The sequence below is a fragment of the Sus scrofa genome, chromosome 2 (genome assembly GCF_054392235.1).
Source record: "Sus scrofa isolate SSC_HxYL_T2T_F1_AM1 chromosome 2, Sscrofa_HxYL_maternal_Yorkshire_Landrace_v2.0, whole genome shotgun sequence".
In the NCBI taxonomy this organism is placed as follows: domain Eukaryota; kingdom Metazoa; phylum Chordata; class Mammalia; order Artiodactyla; family Suidae; genus Sus; species Sus scrofa.
In genome coordinates, this window is record NC_139384.1 from 27,715,983 (window position 1) to 27,735,468 (window position 19,486).

The window sequence follows — 19,486 nt, forward strand, 5'->3', positions numbered from 1 at the left end:
AGTTTCCATCTAAACTTAGCAGGTGAGAAAAGTACAAAGATATCCTGCTTTCAAAAATAACTGAATACACTGAAAGTAAACCGATCATAATTTAAAAAATAAATAACACAATGCAGAAAGCAAGCCTTCCTGAAAACCAGATTTAGCAAAACTGACCCAGGATTCATATGGAAAAAAACTGGCAGAAATTTTCAGCAAGACATTAACTCTGCTTTTATACAATGAGCAAACCCAGATTTTAAAAGTCTCTGTGGCTTTGAGATTGTAGGGGGAAAACATTGGAGAATCTAAATTAATTAAAAGTAAAAATAAAAATCATCCTTGGCTACTGATAGCTAAATAAACACATACTATTGCAAGATTTAATAACTAACTGCAGCTAACAGTTTTCTTCTTCCAACGTTATTATTGAAAAACCTAGGGAGTTCCCGTTGTGGCGAAGTGGAAAACGAATCTGACTAGGAACCAGGAGGTTTTGGGTTCGATCCCTGGCCTCGCTCAGTGGGTTAAGGATCTAGTGTTGCCATGAGCTGTGGTATAGGTCGCAGACACGGCTCGGATCTGGCGTTGCTGTGGCTCTGGTGTAGGCTGGCAGCAATAGCTCCAAATGCATCCCTAGCCTGGGAACCTCCATATGCTGCAGGTGCGGACCTAAAAAGACAAAAAACCAAAAACAACAAAAAAAGGAAAACCTATGGTAGCAGATGATCTTCTAAACTCAAGGTCACAATTCTGACATCGTTTAAACTCAGAAAATGACTTATTCTCCAGAAATATTCTACATAAGTGTACCAAATGGGAGCATTTTGAAAGGTCATTGTCGCATAATGTAAGATATTATTAGTAGAGAAATCTGAGAAGTCTTTTTTTCTTTTTCTTTTGTGGCCACTCCGTGGCCCATGGCGTTCCTGGACCAGGGATCAGATTCGAGCCACAGTTGTGACCTTAGCTACAGCTGCAGCAACACTGGATCCTTAACCCACCACGCCAGGCTGGGGATGGAACCTGTGTCCCAGCACTCCCAAGATGCCACATTGTGCCACAGCGGGAATTCTTGAAAACCTTTTTTAAATCTTGTAAAATAAGCCAAAATATGTGAAATTTATAAAATAAAAAATTCTACAAAAGTGATATGAAAAACACCTCTCAGTATAAACTAGAATAACTTGGGCAGGGGGAATGGAAACCACAAGTCAAATTCCTTTTCTGGCTTCACTGGCTGTCCTTTGACAACCTTGGCTTTGACTTTGGCATCACTCAATCCTCTCCACACATCTTTGTTCACCTCTGGTCCCCTGCAGTTACCCCTGTTCTCAGCTATGGAGCTTTCAAATAACTGGTTTCTCCTATTGCTTTTCTGAACTCCCTAAACAGCTCAAGCAATCGGCTCACCAGTTACCTATTCCCGACATGGGTTCACCATCTCTGGCCTCATCAACCTACCACCACTTGGGTGGTGAAGCCCCACACCCAGGAGTTAAGGGTGCCAGGAGAAGCTCTCCATGCAACCCAGAGAAAACCCATTTGCAAAACCAATGCCTAGGCAACTTCCCTGCTTAAAATTCCATCAAATCTTGAGATTCTGGAGAGTTCTCTAGGTCTAATGTGTCCCCTGAGCTTCTCTGCAAGTTTATGGTAAACCCTGAGTTTTTAAATGCTTTATGAGCATTCATAAACTTCTGCAGGTATTTGGAGGTGTACAACCAGTGATGTTTCAAAACATCTTCCATTTCATAGTACTTGGACTGCCTGGCATTCATTTTTCGGAAGCGCCTGAACAGCTTGTTCCCAGACTCATTTCCCTCGCTAGCCCATGCCCCAATGGAGCCGTCCCTCTCGATAATTTCCGGGACGTGGGCCAGTGTCTTGTGAAAATAATTGGTGATTTTGCCCTCATATCTGTACTTGAACTTGGTGGAGAGGAGCTCAGCAAAACGCTGTGAATTGAAACTATACTGGCAGAGGGATTCCGGGCACTCTTTAGCAGGGCATGATGATCGCCAGACGGGCTTCATCTTCAGGTAAAGGTCCATCAGTTCCCTCAGAGCTTCATGCCTCTCCTCGGAGGGAATTAACTCACAGACTGCTTCCACAGTCTCTTTGGTCATGAGCTTCCTGGCAAAGTTGCCATTCATTCTCATGATGGGCTTCAGATTCATCTTCTTGCGGAGGTGCTTGTCCAAGGTCGCCTGCCATCTCTTCCTTTCCTCCTTGGAGGCATGGGGGTTCTTATACGCCTCCCCTATCTCGAGCTGGAAAATCTTGTAAAACTCGGCTGCATTGCCAATGTCACAGTGGAGGGCATCTATGGAAGGCACCGTCTCAATGAAGGGTTTGGCCGAGACCCCTTTCACCCGGTCCCGAAGTTCATCCACCGTCTCATGGTATGGGTTGGAACGCCAGACCTCATAGCGCTCCAAATTCTCCGCGTGGCTTCTGGTTATGGAGTGGAAGACCAGATTTTGAGAGGCTTCCAGGCGGGTGGCATCACAGAGGGTACAGATGTAGACAGAGCCAGAAGCCTCAAGGCCTTCCACTTCCCGGACCAGTTTCTCATCATATCCGGTGCCCCTGAAGATGAACTTGAAAGTCCGGAGGATGCCTCCCATCTCCAGCATTAGCTGGCTGCTCTTCATGGCCTCCCTCTCGGCAATGAGAGGGCTCAGGATGGCCGTCAGGGTCTCATGGTCGGATTCGTCGGCCAGCATGAGGCACAAGGGCTTGCAGCATAGTTCAGAGTTAGGCTTGGCTTCCTCAAACACCTTCACGTTCTGTGACCCGTGTGCGATGGTGATTTTCATGACTGTGAAGGAAAACCGAACGGCCTTTTCCGGCACGACCGGCCCACTGCCGTGCTTCTCACTCACGTCTCCCATCCCATCACAAGACTCCTTCACCACCACAGTGAAGGGGCCATTCAGGTAGTCGTCAAGGTCTTGGGCTCTCATACCCTCCAGGATGTCTTCTTCCATGTCCATGAGAGCGGACACCAGAGCCGAGTCATAGCGGAAGCGCTTGGCAATGGTGTCCACTGGGTAATCGTCCACAGAGGAGGAGAGTCCAGACAGCCCATCAATAATGCCCACGTCTGTGCTGGAAGACACATTCTTCAGAGGTGGCTGCCACTCGAAGGGGTGGTAGCCGGGCAGAAGGACCTTCTCCGCATTCCGAAGGGCATGCAAAGGCTGGAAAATCTGCCTGCCCGTGATGGCCTTCACAGTCCTGTACATCTTGTGGTACTGGCTGCAGCTGAGGAAGGTGTTGACGCGGATGGCCAAGCAAACAGCAGGCTGCAGGCCGGAGCCCTGGCCTCGCATGATGGCCTCCAGCTCGTCAGCTTGTCTGTGCTCATTCCTCGCCCTCAGCACTAGCAGGAACAAGGTCAGGCACACTGACTTCACATCGCCACCTTCTTCTTTGTCGGCGAAGGCCTTGACTTGCAGCTTGAGCTCCCTCAGACGGTGTTTCTGAGCCCTCCGCGTCAGGGACAGGAGATGCTGGCGGGGCCGGCCCCCTTTATTAATATGCACAAATGTCTCCTTCGACTCCTTGTGGCTTGAGATATGGTGATTATATTTTTCCAAGCTGATCTCCTCGTTGCACTCCTTTGCTGGGCATTTCACCATCAGGGTATTCAAGATGCTCAGAAAAGACTTCACTGGACTCTCCAGGTCAGTAGGAAAACAGGGATAGTGGCAAGAGGGACAACTGCTGCCCATGACTTTGAGGCACCTGAGAATGCAGATCCTGCAAAACACATGCTTGCAGCTGGTCTCCACCGGGTCGGCCAGGATGTGTTCACAAATCTGGCAGGAGATAGATTTCACAAAGTGCGCCGGGAAGTCCACTGCCAGGAGCTTGGGGCTAAGATGTATCTGACCGCAGTTGGCGATCTTCTTCATCAGTTCCTTGCTGCTGATCCTGGCCTGAGCTCTCCTCTTGCGCTGACGGGCTTGTCTCGCTCGGTCAATCACAGTTTTGAGTTTTTTGCTGAGCTGCATGTTTGGCTGCTGACTCTTCCTCTTGAGTCCCCGACGTGCAATGTGGCAGATGTCACAGTTTAGGGTGTGGGGGTGCCACTCCATGGCTGCATTCCTTGGGGAGTAAACCTCACATGGGGTGCTGCTAAACTTCCTGTGCATGAAGCTCCAGCAGTTATGGCAGAACTCAGTGGGGTGGATCGAGTCAACATCTGCCTTCACATCGATCCGGAAAACTTTGGCAATGAGGTCTGGCCAGGACGTGGCCCTCTTTTCCTTCTTCCGTAAAAGGACTTGGGTTTTACCATCCACAGGCCCGTGGACTGGATACCTTCTCTTGTGCCCAGTGGTGTTGAAAGAATTCCCACAGATGCGGCAGAGACGTCTCAGGTTGGCTTGGTGGATGGCTTTGTCTCTTGCTTTCCCATCTTCGTGGGATTCCTTTAAAAACTTTGGATGGGGCTTGAATGCTGGTTGAGGCAGGGCTGACTTCTGACCACCAGGCTTGTCCAGGACTGCTGGAGATTGCTCCAGCGAGGGTTTCCCCTCGGAGGAATCCTGCTTTTCCGTTTGAGCCTTTTCAGGTGCCTTTTCAAAGGATCTCACCCTGAATAGCTTAAATTTCCATTCTGAAAATTTAATGTGGGGGTGCTGGATTTCATCTGGGGCGGAACTGAGTCCCAGAGTGGGTGGCAAAGAGACAGCCATGCTGGCTGAGGTACCTGGGAGCAATAAGGACAAGTCAGGTTAGGAAAAAAAATGTAAATAACCCACTGATGCAACTTGGAAGGAATACCAATTAGTACATTCAATTATTCATTTATTTTTTATTTTATTTTATTATTTATTTTATTTTTTTGTCTTTTTGCCTTTTTTCAGAACCAGCACACGGAGGTTCCCAGGCTAGGGGAGCTGCAGCCGCTGGCCTACGCCAGAGCCACAGCTGCTTGGGACCTGAGCCGCATCTGCGACCTACACCACAGATCATGGCAATACCGGCTCCTTAACCCACTGAGCAAAGGCAGGGATCGAACCCACAACCTCATGGTTCCTAGTTGGATTCGTTAACCACTGCGCCACAATGGGAACGCCTATTCATTTATTAAAGCATTCAGAAAGTTAATTGTTTGGCTTCCTATGTTAATATACTATGTTAGGGCTGATCATATACAGAAAACAGAGTCATTTCCTGTTCTTTCAGTGGCATTGTCCATTTACATGTTTCTGCGTTCACGCATCATCACCATGGTCTATTTTACGTATATATGTACAATCATTTCTTTTATAAAAATTATTCTTTTTTATTGAGATATAGTTGATGTACAATATTATCTATGTACGATATTATTTCCTTTCCACCAAAACCTGGACGTTTTTTAGGACGGAATCTTTGAGTGATTTATCTCTGTCTCCCCCAAGCTTTCTAGCACACATTAGATGCTCAATAGTTATCTGCTGAATAAATGCAAGGAAAAACTGGTTACTAAAACCAAAGAAAAGTCATATTTTCCGCGCTGTATCAGTCTCATTGCACTAGCTGGACAATGTATTTCCAGCTTTTTAAAGCAGTCTGCCAGGAGGTTGGTTGTTTATTTCTCTGAAACGGGACATAAAGGGATGATAAAGCTACAAATCCAAAGAAACTAATTACTCGCTACTTGAAAGGATGAAGTGAATTTTGAGCTTTATGAATGCACACTAATAACAAGTATCATGGATAGTAATTATGCTTACAATTTTAATTAGTGAACGCTGCTGTAAATTATAAGGCTGTGTCTCCATTAGGAACAAAACCCACAGAACTCTCTAAACCTGCAACAAACCACAGTGTGCATGTACAGAGACTCCAAAGGACTTTTAAGATGAAAAATTCAAGTAGTTTCAGGTCGAATTCACACAGGCCATCCCAAAAGTCATTACTGGGCACTGGTCATTAGCTCTATCGTTTGTAATAAGAAGAGGTGGGAGTAATAATTTTCTTCTTCAAAAAAAACATTGGCCATTATATATTCCAGGAAACCCTAGCAACCTGGGTTGTGGTGTAGGCTTCAACAGAGCTGTAGAAAAAAGTTTAAAAATGCCATTTGAGTGTCTCTAGACCCAATTAGCACAATATTCTCAAAATTCCTTAGTATCAGCATGACTGGAAAAACAGCAATTGTATTTTCAAACTACAATCTAAATTTTCCATATTTTCCTGGGTTAGTGCTCTTGACCCGCCAATTATATCAAACAATGCTTCCCCTTCAATTAACTAACTAACCAAGTTGATGATATTGTTATTGTCCTGTGGTATGGAGACTAATCCTCTGATGAACACACTTTGCCCAGGGGTGGGATTTGGGGGAGGGGAAAGGAAAGCCACAAGGGTGATCCTGACTGCTGCTAACAAAGCTTCCTGTTAGGTCATCCCTTTCAACCACAGAAGTTTGTTCCATCTTGCATGCATGATGCTTCAGAGATTCATGTTTTTCATAAAGACGAAAAGCCAATTTCCAAGTCTTGGTTGAAAAGGAAATCCTGTTACACTGTTCTATATGCAGGACTGTGTGAGAACTAAACAGTTCCAAACCATTTCAAAGGCCTCATTAACCTCAAAAGTATTTCAACTGCAGTCCGACCAACGCCTCAAAGTTGCTTATTGTTCAGTTATGTTCCTACATTCAGGATCAGCGGCAAGGATGTCACTTCTGTCCCACTGGTTTGAACTTATTTCCATGTGTTTTGTTTCTTTAGCCCTTCCTTTCCCTGTGTCTGGGCCAAGGATTGAACCGACATCACAGCAGTGACCTGAGCCACAACAGAGACAATGCTGGGTCCTTAACCCATTGAGCTACCAGGGAACTCTTTCCCTGCCTTTTCTAATGCACTAGTTCTCTGGAATTCCGAGACGATATTTTGAGTTCTTATGAATAATTGCATGGTCATCTGTAGAGCTAATCAAATGAAATATTGAACTTTCACAATGAGTCAGTCAACCTCAAGGCATACTGGAAGGATCCCTAGAACTGCCTCCTCTCCCTACCCAATCCTCTCCTGACTCCCAGTGGCCTGAAATGTTGCATCAAAATCTGCCTAAACTATATTTGTGTAAATACTACCATGGAAAGAGTACCATCACCATGCAGTTACTAGCGTTGACATCCAAATCAAATTTATTTATTAGATTGCTTTTCTACTCAACTGCTTTATATTTATATTTAATTTTTGTGATCTATTCACCTTAGGGGAAAAAAATGTTTTAAAGCCTAGGTTTCTATGTACCAAGGTCACTTTTCTATAGTTTCCCCCCAGAAAAATTTAAGATTTGGCTAAGTTAACGGCAGAAATTGGCAGAACAATATAAATCAACTATAATAAAAAAATTTTTTAATTGGCTAAGCTGCAAATCTGACTACCATTCTTAGCTTACCTTTCTCTTCTGGTAAACACGCAGAAAGGGGACTAAAAGAGGGACCTGTTGACAGCACATAAAGTTAGGATTATGGGTTATCTTGTAGTCATTTTCGTTCTTTCTTTCTTTTTTTTTTTTTTTTTTTTTTTTTTTGACACTCAGGAATTTTGTGAATGCTTGATTTCCTCTCTTCTAACAGAAGGTTTCAGCAGTGGACCAGACTCTACAAGGCAGGGTGGTTGCTGCTGGCTCAGCTGTTCCCATCGGGCTCTGCCCTCTGAGTATTGCCATCACTTGCCATCACAGCAACCAGGGGCCTTCTCTCTAAGGGCACGGATTCATTTTGACAAGTCAGGCAGGGTCAGAAGCTGTTATTTGTGTTAGTGAATCATCAGTAACCTCAGGGGGCAGAGTTACAGCAGCGCCCCCTCCACCTCCCTGCCAAGCTCCCCCGACACACACACCTTACACACACCTCCAAGCTGGCCCTTGGTCAGTCATCTCTCCTCTTAACATATTCCACTTGGTCCACACACAAAGTTCGAGTGACTGCGGTGTGCCCAGGTGTGATCCTTTATTGTCACACCTGTCCCACTCAATCCCTCATTCATTCACTCCACAAATATTATTGTCTACTCTTTGCCAAACACCATCATCAAAAAACGATAGTATCAAAAGCCTTTTATAAGTCTCAGGCATCTACAAGATGACCTGAAGATTCTTACGCTTCCTCCAGGCAACTTCTTGCTTGAAGCACTTCAGCCCCTGGTCAGGAACCCTGTTCAAGAACATAACCTCTGTGTAGGGCTCTACCGTGGCATTCTCAAAATTGCTCTGTATCAGAATCACTAGGGAACTTGGGTTTAAAAAAATAAGGCAGATCGTCAGGTCCCAGAGAATCTGATTCAATTTATCTGGGGTGGAGTCCAGAGATCATATTTTTTTTTTTTTTTTTTTGTCTTTTGTCTTTTGTTGTTGTTGTTGTTGTTGCTATTTCTTGGGCCGCTCCCGCGGCATATGGAGGTTCCCAGGCTAGGGGTCGAATCGGAGCTGTAGCCACCGGCCTACGCCAGAGCCACAGCAACACAGGATCCGAGCCACGTCTGCAACCTACACCACAGCTCACGGCAACGCCGGATCGTTAACCCACTGAGCAAGGGCAGGGACCGAACCCGCAACCTCATGGTTCCTAGTCGGATTCGTTAACCACTGCGCCACGACGGGAACTCCAGAGATCATATTTTTTAACAAGCATTTCAATGATCCTGCTGTATTTCAGTGGCCCACAGGTCACACACTGAGAAATACTGGTCTCCTGGTCCTATATAATTCAGGAAATTCCTGGCACTCCCTGGCAAATACCTGGGCAAGTACATTTCCTCCCGCCCTGGAATTTGTTTGCTCCTGATTACTCTTATTACCTGGACCAGCACAATATTTTTTTCAAGAGTCTCACACCTTTCCTTCTGCTGATTTGCTTTACACATCCACTCAAGAAGCACTCCTTAAACACTTCCTCTGCCTGCAGCATTTATTTACAGTAATTCAGATATTTTCCGTCTTCTCTTTGAACGTACAGTGTCTTCCTCAACTTGGTTTCTGGTTCCTTTCCTATTTTCGTACATTAGCAAGAAAAGTCAAATGTACGCCAGCGTCCCTTGCTCCCTCCTCTCATTCCCCGCAAGGAACAAAGCCCAAGTACTTCTAATGAGAAACATAAAAATGTCATAAATATTGTGACTCAAGGCATGAAAAGGATGAGTGTTACCTTGCTCAGCAGGCTGCCTGGGCAAAGTGTTAGGATGTCTGCACTTCGGTTGATATTACTCGCTACCAAAGAGAAGGCAAAATGTGCTCTCCCATCCCTCAGAGCAGATGGCTGCTTTATTTATCAGCCTCCCCTGTCCTTCCCGGTCCCCCCCACCACCCCAGAGGGCTAACCACCAGTGATGGCAGCCAATCACCAGCCAGGAGCCCCCAGCTCCAGCTGGCACCTGGCTCTTCAGGAAGCTTAACTGGGGGATCTGAAGACCCACACATGGGTGTGTGCTGGAGCACTGCCAAAGCTGCCAGTTCGCTCCCCAAGGCTGTTGGGTTGGAGATGATCTTGTCAACATAAGCTCGGGCTTGTGCTAAGCTCCCGCAGCTCTGTGCCTTAGTTTCCCCACCTGCAAGCTGGAAATCTGAAGAGTCATTTCTGAGAGTCAATGAGGTTATAGTGAGACTTGTTATAGGAGAAGACTTGGGACAGTGTTTACCTTTAGCAGATACTCATCAAATGCTAACTATCTGAGCACTTTTTATTATAATTTTGAAATGGTAACCAAACCACCCGCAGAATTCTCCTCCCTGGTCAGTTCTCAGTCAGGGAATTCTGTGCTCCTTGCAACAACACCATGTTTACATTACTGGAGTTCTTTTCTTTTCCTTTCCTTTCCTTGCTTTTCCATTCCTTTCTTTTCTTTTCAGGACTGCACCTGCGGCATATGGAAGTTCCTGGGTTAGGGGTGGAATTGGAGTTGCATCTGCCAGCCTGCACCACAGCCACACCGGATCCACTTGCATCCGCAACCTACACCACAGCTCACGGCAATGACGGATCCTTAACCCACTGATCGAGACCAAGGATTGAACCCGAATCCTCACAGACCCTGTGCTGGGTTCTTAACCTACTGAGCCACAACAGGAGCTCCTAGAGTTTTGAACTCAATAGACCAGGATTTAAACCTTGCCTTGGGTCTTGGATACGTGACTTACACTTTATGAGCTGTAATCTCCTCATCGACAGCCTAGGCTGGATCATATTAGCCCCTAGTTATCCAGAGCAATAGGCAGTGTCTAAGTGCTTTACCTATTACTTTGGATATTCACGTATCACAATTTTGTGCATTTGATATTATCTTCTCTAAAGAGAGACAACAGAGGTTTAGAGCAATGGAGAAACTTACCTAAGGATACATGCCCCTAAACAGTGAAGTGGGATTCAGAGTACATGTCCTTAACCACTTCACTATTCTGTAAAAGGAGAATACTGGAAGCCCTTTGCAGCAATCGTGTGAGGGTGACTCAAAAATGAATTTCAGTAGACCTACCACGGTCTCTGTTTCAAATCCCCTTTATAATTCTTAGATCATCTTATCCCCCAAAGTACCTCTGGGTGCAGCTAATGTGTGAGAGGTTGCCTCACTCTCATGTCAGCTTCAGCAAAAAATGGTCAAAGAGGCAGGGGCAAGGATTTCTCTGGGCTGTGCTGCCCTCTTCAGACATGCCCCCCCCATTTTGTACTTAACCGCACAGCAGTCCTGGGGACACAGCTTCCGCTCACTAAGACAAAGACTGGGCAGAAGCCACTGTAATAACACTGGGAGAGATGGCCTGTGGCTTCTAGGAGCTGTGTGTTCATACCCAAGGTTCACATGACATTGTGGGGCTGGGCAGGCAGAAGCTGAGAATTTCCTGAAGACAGAGCCTATGTTCAAATCAGCAGGAAGCAGGGCCTCCAGGATGTGGCTTTATGGTCTTGACGGCCTCTCTTACGAGAGGGTCGAGTGGAGGAGTTCCCACTGTGGCGCAGGGGAAGTGAATCCAACTAGTATCCATGAGGATGCGGGGTTTGATCCCTGGCCTCATTCAGTAGGTCAGGGATCCAGCATTGCTGTGAGCTATGGTGTGGGTCACAGACGCAGCTTGGATCCCGCATGGCTGTGGCTGCAGTGTAGGCCTCTGGCCTGGGAACTTCCATATGCCATGGGTTTGGCCCTAAAAAGCAAAACAAACAAAAAAACACAAAAAACCTGATAGGGTCAAGTGGAGAGGAGTCACAACATCGCGGACGCGGGAGAAGATACCCTTCATATCCACCTTCCCATGGAAATGCTACAAAACCCTGCATCTCCACGGGACCCACAGAAAGAGAAAGGGCCAGAAGTTCTCACTTCACCTTGAAGGAAACAGGAAGTCAGTACTTTCTCACCAAAGTGGAACAAAGCAGCCAGTCCCAGCTTCCAAGGGTCAGGCTTCAGTTCCATAGACTCTGTTAGAAGTTAAGTGACACTAGAGTGACCAGCTGAATGACCTGGAACTTTCCTGAGTTTAACCCTGAAAGTCCCAGGCCAACAGGGTCAGTAGGTCACCCTTCCACGCCAAACCAGAGTGAAAAATTTTCTCTGAGCTCAACAATTCATAAATGGAGTCCTTTTCAACATTTCTTAGGAAAGTTAGATGTTCACAGAGATTCGTCAAAGAATATGCACCAGGGCACAGGGGACAGGAATGTGGGGATCAGACCAGATTACCCAAGGGGTGAGCTCTTTTTAATCATATTTACCAGGGATGTCTGTATTGTTTAATTTTTTATCAGTCATGTGTTCAAGATAGAAAAAAAAATAAGATATACAAATAAAAGTATTAATAATGAATGTAAAATGGGGCAAAATAAAATACTGGGTGTATATGCAGAGATACTCCTCTCTTTTTTTATATGTGAAAGCCTGGATTTTTATACAGCAGATTCTTCAAGAGCAGGATTTCCAATATTTTCTTCTTCTTCCCCATTCCCAGGAACCTTCCTCCCATCCACACCGAAATGATGCTGCTGTCCCCTGTTCCCTGCTGTGAGGTGATATCTCCATTGGATCCCCAGGAAAACATGCCGAGCCAAGAATCCTTGTCTCTTTGCCTGACCCCTAAAATTCCATCCACTATTTTTTCTTTTTTCTGTTTTAGGGCCACACCCACGGCACACGTAAGTTCCCAGGCTAGGGGCCGAATCAGAGCTGCGGCTGCTGGCCTACACCACAGCTACAGCAACACCAGATCCTTAACCCACTGAGCAAGGCCAGGGATTGAACTGGCTTCTTGGTGGATACTAGTTGAGTTTGTTTTCCGCTGAGCCACAACAGGAACAACCTCCATCCATTATTTTTTTTTTTTTCTTTTTAGGGTTGCCCCTGCAGCATATGGAGGTTCCCAGGCTAGGGATCAAATGAGAGTTACAGCTGCCGGCCTACCACCACAGCAACAGCAATGAGGGATCTGAGCCACGTCTGTGACCTACACCACAGCTCACAGCAACACCAGATTCTTAACCGACTGAGCAAGGCCAGGGATCGAACCTGAAACCTCATGGTTCCTAGTCAGATTCGTTTCTGCTGCGCCATGAGGGGAGCTCCTCCAACCCCTATTTTTTATTCGGATCTCTTTCATACGACAGACCCCACCTGGAGCAAACCTCGACTTTCATCATGAAACAGCAAAATCAGAGCTACAAAGGATCGCACATCATTCCAAGCAAATCAAAACTAAAATATGGCCGACAGACCTTGGCTAGATTTAGCAGAAGGAAAAGAATGAACAGGGCACACTAGAGTTTGGACGAATTGACGCCAGGTCCCAGCCTTGAGCAGAGCCCTCCTGGCCGTGTGACCAGCTGTGGTTAATGCTAGAAGTGCCAACAAGACCAACACTGGTACTGTCCCTCTGGGCGCATGCGCCCTGCTGTCCCTCCCTTCACCTGCCTCTTCATCCAAGCCCCAGACCTTCCTTAGCAGGGTGCCGGGCACTTATTCCCCTGGGCTCCCCGTGGGCCCCTTTAAAAGGGCTTTTCAAATTCAGTTTCCTTCCAGACAGCCTGAAACTCCAGTTGCTGATATCAATCAAAATCTACTCCCGCAGCTGTGGTCTGAGTGTGTGAACACTGCATTTTGTGCTCTTATCATAATCCAGCAGATGCTGTTTACTGACACCGTGATTACATATAGAGGCATGTATCTATCTATCTCCAGCTCACAAAACTCTTGTCTTCTAACATCACCCCATCGAATGCCAGAGCTCAAAGGGAACTTAGGTTATCAGATCCAATGGATGCATCTTCTAGGTGAGAAGCAGTCCTTGAAGGGCAAAGTGTCCTGTTCAGTGTCACAGCAGGGAATTCATAGCAAACATAACATTACAAATGGGTCTCTGGAGCCCCAGGACAGGAGTCTTTCCACTACACTGAAAAGGCAGCATTGTTTCTTGGCCGTGCCAATTCTTCTTGCCTCTCTTAGCCTGGAAAGGAACTGAAGGTGGCAAAAGAGTACAACCGTAACAGGTCATTGCTAGACTAGAGCCTTCAGGGCTAGTGCAAACTTGCCACTTGCCACGGCTCGGGTGGTAGGGAGCCAGTGTCCCCACAGGCTCTTTCCTCCCCTACTTCCCCAGCCTTGAAACTGCTTTCTAATTAACTCAATGTGGATTATCCCTGTTAGTAAATTTTCTAATGCGTTATTAATTGCCTTAAACGTCAGCTGCAGCTCATTCCCCGCAAATTCCGGAGTGCCTTGGCGGGCTTGCTATGTTAGCAAGGCTGTTTTCTAAACAACTAGTGCCATCGTGTGGGCAGAAAAAGTCTATATAATTGAGCTATCAGAGAAAAAAATCAAAGTCTCAAGAAGTCCATAAACTAGTTCAGGAGGCAACAAGTTTGGTTCTCTTCTCTCCTCCCTTTATTCCAACTTCTATCCCCCCCTGCCCATCCCGCCACCATCTCCACGCCTGTAGGAATCCCCCATGAGCCCTACAGACCAAGAAACAATATCAAAAGCTGAGATAGTCAAAGTAACCTGCTCGAGACCCCAAACCTAGTTTAGTCTTCCACTAAAGTCAAGGGTCTAACATGGAACTCATTCTTTTGCTACTGCTAACTGGCCCCAGAAAATATGTAATAAATGCTTTCTCCACATTCTTCCAACAAGTGAAGATTCGAGGACTATGTCTTCATGAGCGAGTATGAGGAATGAGGAGTGATGTCCAATGTTTAGGATCTACTAGGCATCCTTTCTAAATTGGAGGCATCTTCAAACCCAGATATTACAAAGGCGTTTCTTCCCTCCTTGTCTCATTCATCAGTATAAGATCTAATAATGAGCTCAAACATCCATGTAGGATGAATTTTTTCTAAATGGCTCAGGGTAAGAATTCAAGTTTGAGGAATGGGCTTTCTCAAGCCTAAATATAATAGCCTGAAACAACTAATTGCTGGAAAGCAGCAGGTATCTTTACAAAAAGCCAAACCGGGCACCTGTCCCAGGCTCTACAGTCTGGGAGCTCCTAACATTTCATCGTTGTTTTTGGAGGGTGAGAAAGGAATACTTGTAAACAATATCAAAAGCTGAGATAGTCAAAGTAACCTGCTCGAGACCCCAAACCTAGTTTAGTCTTCCACTAAAGTCAAGGGTCTAACATGGAACTCATTCTTTTGCTACTGCTAACTGGGTATTCACCTGTAATTTAACAGGGGTATTCACCTGTAATTTAATTTAGTTTAATGGTGTTTCTATTTATACTTACTATGTGGCTTAATTTTCTATCTAATGAGAACAACTGCTACGTTTTTAATAAATTTTAATTTACAGCTCTATTCCTATTCATCTTAATGAAGAGTGAGTCTGAAAAGACATGGGTAGAATCAACTAATTATTTCTGTGCAAAAAAAAAAAAAAAACTGCCTTTTAATTGTTTATAACATGTTTCTTCCCCCCCCATCAAAAAAGTTTTAAGATTTACTCTGTGATTTAAATGTATATCTTGTTATAAATTTTTTCCTAGGACATTCTTCCCTCTCAAAAAAGACTATGATTTCCAAATGCAGATAAAAGCTCTATTTACTATTATCATTCTAGAAGAGAGGAAAGTCTGTATCTTTATTTCAACATTGGAAATGTCCACTAGGAGTAATTCTTTCCTTGATGATACAAGTTTCTATAAAGATCAATCTAGATTCTCCTCATTCGTTTCTACATTTCAGGTTTTTTTCTTTTTAGGGTCGCACCCATGGCATATGGAGGTTCCCAGGCTAGGGGTCAAATCAGAGCCACAGCCACCAGCCTACACCATAGCTCATGCAACGCTGGATCCTCAACCCACTGAGCGAGGCCAGGGATCGAATCTGAGTCCCCATGGATCTCAGGTTCATTAACCACTGAGCTGTGAAGAGAACTCCTACATGTCAGTTTTAAAAACTAACTTTGCTTTGGGATAAATAAGGGCACACTGGTTGAATTCAGCTTTAATTGAGATTTGCTGTTCTTTGTACTTCTAACAAAGAAGTTCCCCCCTTCATTTTCCTCAGGTCCCTGTCCATCTCTCCAACCTTTCCAATGCCATCTCAGCACCCCCAAAATCACCAAGCGTAGCAAAACCCCATGATTATCTTTCACAGCATATGTATTAGTAGGCGGGAAACAAAATGTTCTCAGTGACATGAGAAGACATCAGAATAGTCCTCAGACCTTCTCAGTGCCTTTGTGGCTTCCCCATTTCTCATGGCACACATTCCACTGTGTAGAGACTTCTGTAAGATACCAGGAACCGAATCCAGGTTCTGTGGCCCTTTGGCCATCTGGACCCAACTCACTCTCTCCAACAAATCTTATAGTTTGATAGAACTTATTATATCAATCAATGATATAACTTACGGTTATATCAATAACCATACAGTACAATGGTTGAAGGAACTTGTGGTTTATACGTATTGATCTAAAGGTGGGTTGAATTTATGTTCTCCTCAATTCGTACGTTGAAATCCTAACTCCCAGTACTTCAAAAACGTGACTGTATTTCAGGATAGAGCCTTTAAAGGGGTGACTGAGTCGAAATAAGGTCCTTAGAGTGATCCCTAATCCAATCTGACTGATGTCCTTATAAGAAGGAATTGGGGAGTTCCCATCATGGTGCTGTGGAAACAAATCTGACTAGTATCCATGAGGATGCAGGTTCAATCCCTGGCCTCGCTCAGTGGGTTAAGGATCCAGTGTTACCCTGAGCTGTGGTGTCGGTTGCCGATGCAGCTAAGATCTGGCGTGGCTGTGGCTGTGGTGTAGGCCAGCAGCCACAGCTCTGATTCAAGGCCTAACCTGGGAACCTCCATATGGTGCAAGTGCAGCCCTAAAAAGCAAAAAAAAAAAAAAAAAAAGAGAGAGAGAGATAAGGAATTGAGACACCAAGGGATGTGAAAGGGATGTGAAAGCCCAGAGGAAAGACCCTGTGAGGACACAGTGAGAAGGTGGCCAGTCTACAAGCCAAGGACGGAGGCCTTGGAAGGAACCAACATGAAGACTCCCTGCCATCTGACCTCTAGCTTCCAGACCTGTGGGAAATAAATTCCTGTTGTTTGAACCACCCAGCCTGTGCCTGTGGTGTTTTGTTATGGCAGCCCGAACAGACTAAGAATGTGGAGGTCAGTTTTCTCATCTCGGACATAGCTACCTTTCACTGATCCACTCAAGGAGGAAGAATTTCTTTAGATGGTCAACTCTGAGGACACCCACCTCATTGGGCCATCATGGTCATTATTATCTGTATTATCTCCACCTTTTTCTTCTCTGCAGAACAAAGCTTGGATGGTACAGCCCCATTCACGCTGAGGAGGGGAGATTGCTTTCCTCATTCTAATTCCCATGCTTTTCTCATCCAGAAACATTCTCACAGACACACCTATAGAAATAACATTTAGCCAAATACCTGGGCACCGTGTAATCCAGGCAAATTGTCATGTGAAAGTAACTGTCACAGCGGCCTTTGACCTCTAGGAATGTGTATGGTCCAATGTGGAATTAAAAAACACACCTGGAGTAGTAGGTAGGGTACCTAGAGATAATGAGATTATGAATCAAGAGTCAAGAGATAGGAGATGTACCTTCCACTCTGTCACTGTGGAGCTCTGTGACCTTGAACCATTCATGCAATCACTCTTTTCCCCCGCTTTCTATGGCCATGGCTGCGGCATATGGAAGTTCCCGAGCTAAGAGCTGAATCAGAGCGGCAGCTGCTGGTCTACGCCACAGCCACAACAATGCCAGATCTGAACCACATCTTGCAGCAATGCCAGATCCTTAACCCACTAAGCGAAGCCAGGGATAGGACCTGCATCCTCACGGACACTATGTTGGGTTCTTAACCTGCGGAGCCACATCAGGAACTCCCATGTAACCATTCTTGAGTGGTGATTTTCTCAGTTTAGTCTCTATAGAAATGGGTAACACCCACTTGCCAGAATCCCTCGGGGAATCAAATAATTAAATGAAGATGCCTGGCCCAGGAGTCTGACACTTGGGAGGTATTTAATAAATATTAGGTGCTAGGTGGGAGCAAAGGAGGTGACGATAGAACCACATCCCAATAAGGTTTGGGGTCTGAGAGCACAGAGTCAGTTCCTTGGGTTGAGCCTGGGGAAGTGAGCAAAAACCCCATAGAGGCCCTACAGTGCGCCTGCGTGAGGCCCCGCCCCAGAGTTGATAACACCGTGTGGGGGCAGGGGATCAGAGGTCTGAGACAAGCCATGGGTTCTTTGGCACTGGAATGGTGAAAGGGGCACAGACAGGCAGAGAGAGGACTTCACCTGCACAAGGAGGAGGAGGCTGAGCTATAGTCAGATGACCAGTGATGAAAGAGCTCTGTCCACAGATTCCAGGAGGTGATCAAGATCACACTTGATGTCAAGATCACACTGGCCGATGTCAGCCAGGTCCCCACCCTCGTCTCCAAGCCAGGATGTCAGACATGGGAGAGCCACCAAGGAAGATGGGAGAACAAGAGGGAAAGTCACGGGACTGGCTAGTTTCCTCTGAAACGACAGGGAAAATCAGGCACTGTTTACATTGACTTTCCTACCTTTGGGTTGAATGGGGGTTCCTAATTGGAGAGTCCATTAGCTTCTGAAAATAAGGCCATTCGTTTATTTGTAAACTGAACTTTGTAACTGCTCTGCGTATGAATTTTATACATAGTTTCTTTTTTTTCATATTTTTCTACATTGAAGGTGTATAACATGCATAATAATGATTATTTGATTGTTTGACTCAAAGGAAAAAATTAAAAATATAATTTAAGGCCCCCAGTTCAACTATTGACACCAAGCTTTATTGCCTTCACCCAGTACTGCCAGCTCATATGCCCCTTTGATATAACTGAAATTAACGGGTTTCTTGAGCCTTTTAATGTCACGGAGACCACACTCTCAAATACTAATATCCTTTCTCCTGGCAAAGAGCAGTGGAAGGGTGGCTGTCAATGGCCGTCTCTGTGTGTCAGGCGTTTTCATCGTGAAGGTCCAAGCAGATGCCAATGCCAAGTTCTGGTTATTTCTGGGGCAGCCTCCGCTTGCTCCTGAGTATCCTGGTTATTATAGATGCTACTAATCAATTATCCCAACTCTCCCACTCAGGCTTTCAGCAAAACATTAAAAAAGAGGTTGCAGCTTCTTCATTTGTAGAAGCAAAGGTGTGGGGGGATGCCAGTATCTCCATAATTTCATCCTGTACCACATTCACAATTTTTGCCTTATCCAAATACCACCCACACTATTATGTGTTTAATATTTGTCTTTAAAGGAAGTCACCTTGTTTACTTAAATTAATTTACCTGGAGAAGAACTTTTATGTGTTATCAAATATTTGCAGCAGAAATACAATGTAGGGAGTGTGGAAAGTAACATAATGTCTTTTCTATCAAAGGAAATCTTGGTTATTCCATTTTGCTCAGGTTTCAGCAGAAATGCCCTTGCGACCCCCTTCCTGTTTACCTCTTTTCCCAGCAACAATTTGTCTCAATTAGCCAACCGGGAAGAATGTGCGCCCTGACCTGACCAATGGGAAGGGGACAGGTAAATCACCCGCGTTAAGATAAATAGGGGAGGGTCCTTTGTTTGGCGCACGCGCTTTTTGGAGTACCCGCGCCCTTCTGCAGAAGTAAAGAGCCTTTTTGAGATTTCTCCTTGTCCATGTGTCTCACTTTCCAACAATGGCAACCCGAGCCAGAGTTATTTTAATTTCCAACAGAAGGAAAACACTCTCTCTGTTAGAAAAGAAGCTTGGTGAGGATAAAGACCCACCCATACCAAATAGGGAGTTTTTCCTTCCCAAATTCAAAAGGATTGAATGAAAATAGGGAGAGCAATTTAGTGGTTAACGTGTATCTGATGTTAATATCTACACTTGATACCTGCACTTGAAGTCAGGTTGTGTGCTACCTAAACGCATTCCAGGCACCGCAGTGAGACCTTGCAAAACACTGAAGGATGTGATGTCTAAGAATTCTCCCAACTCTTTAAGAAGCTGCAACTTATGTCTGTTAC

General features: G+C 45.3%; 1 protein-coding gene across 2 annotated transcripts; it reads right to left on the reverse strand.

Moving 5' to 3' along the window:
- Nucleotides 1–1,074: 1,074 nt before the first annotated feature.
- On the reverse strand, nt 1,075–9,238 carry RAG1 (recombination activating 1). 2 transcript variants are annotated; one of them, XM_021081425.2, is made up of 2 exons: nt 9,143–9,238; nt 1,075–4,702 (listed from the first exon to the last, which is right to left on the reverse strand). In XM_021081425.2, exon 2 carries the CDS (start codon nt 4,686–4,688, stop codon nt 1,557–1,559), a length of 3,132 nt encoding a protein of 1,043 aa, XP_020937084.2. In that variant the 5' UTR covers nt 4,689–4,702; nt 9,143–9,238; the 3' UTR covers nt 1,075–1,556. The 2 variants fall into 2 exon arrangements, with proteins under 2 accessions (XP_020937084.2, NP_001116656.1); NM_001123184.1 differs by lacking the exon at nt 9,143–9,238 and having other exon boundaries at nt 1,557–4,688.
- Between the last annotated feature and the right edge of the window lie 10,248 nt (nt 9,239–19,486).

What these genes read in the sequence shown, in the direction of transcription:
- RAG1 (XM_021081425.2), bottom strand. Translation starts at nt 4,688, where the DNA reads ATGGCTGTCTCTTTGCCACCCACTCTGGGACTCAGTTCCGCCCCAGAT.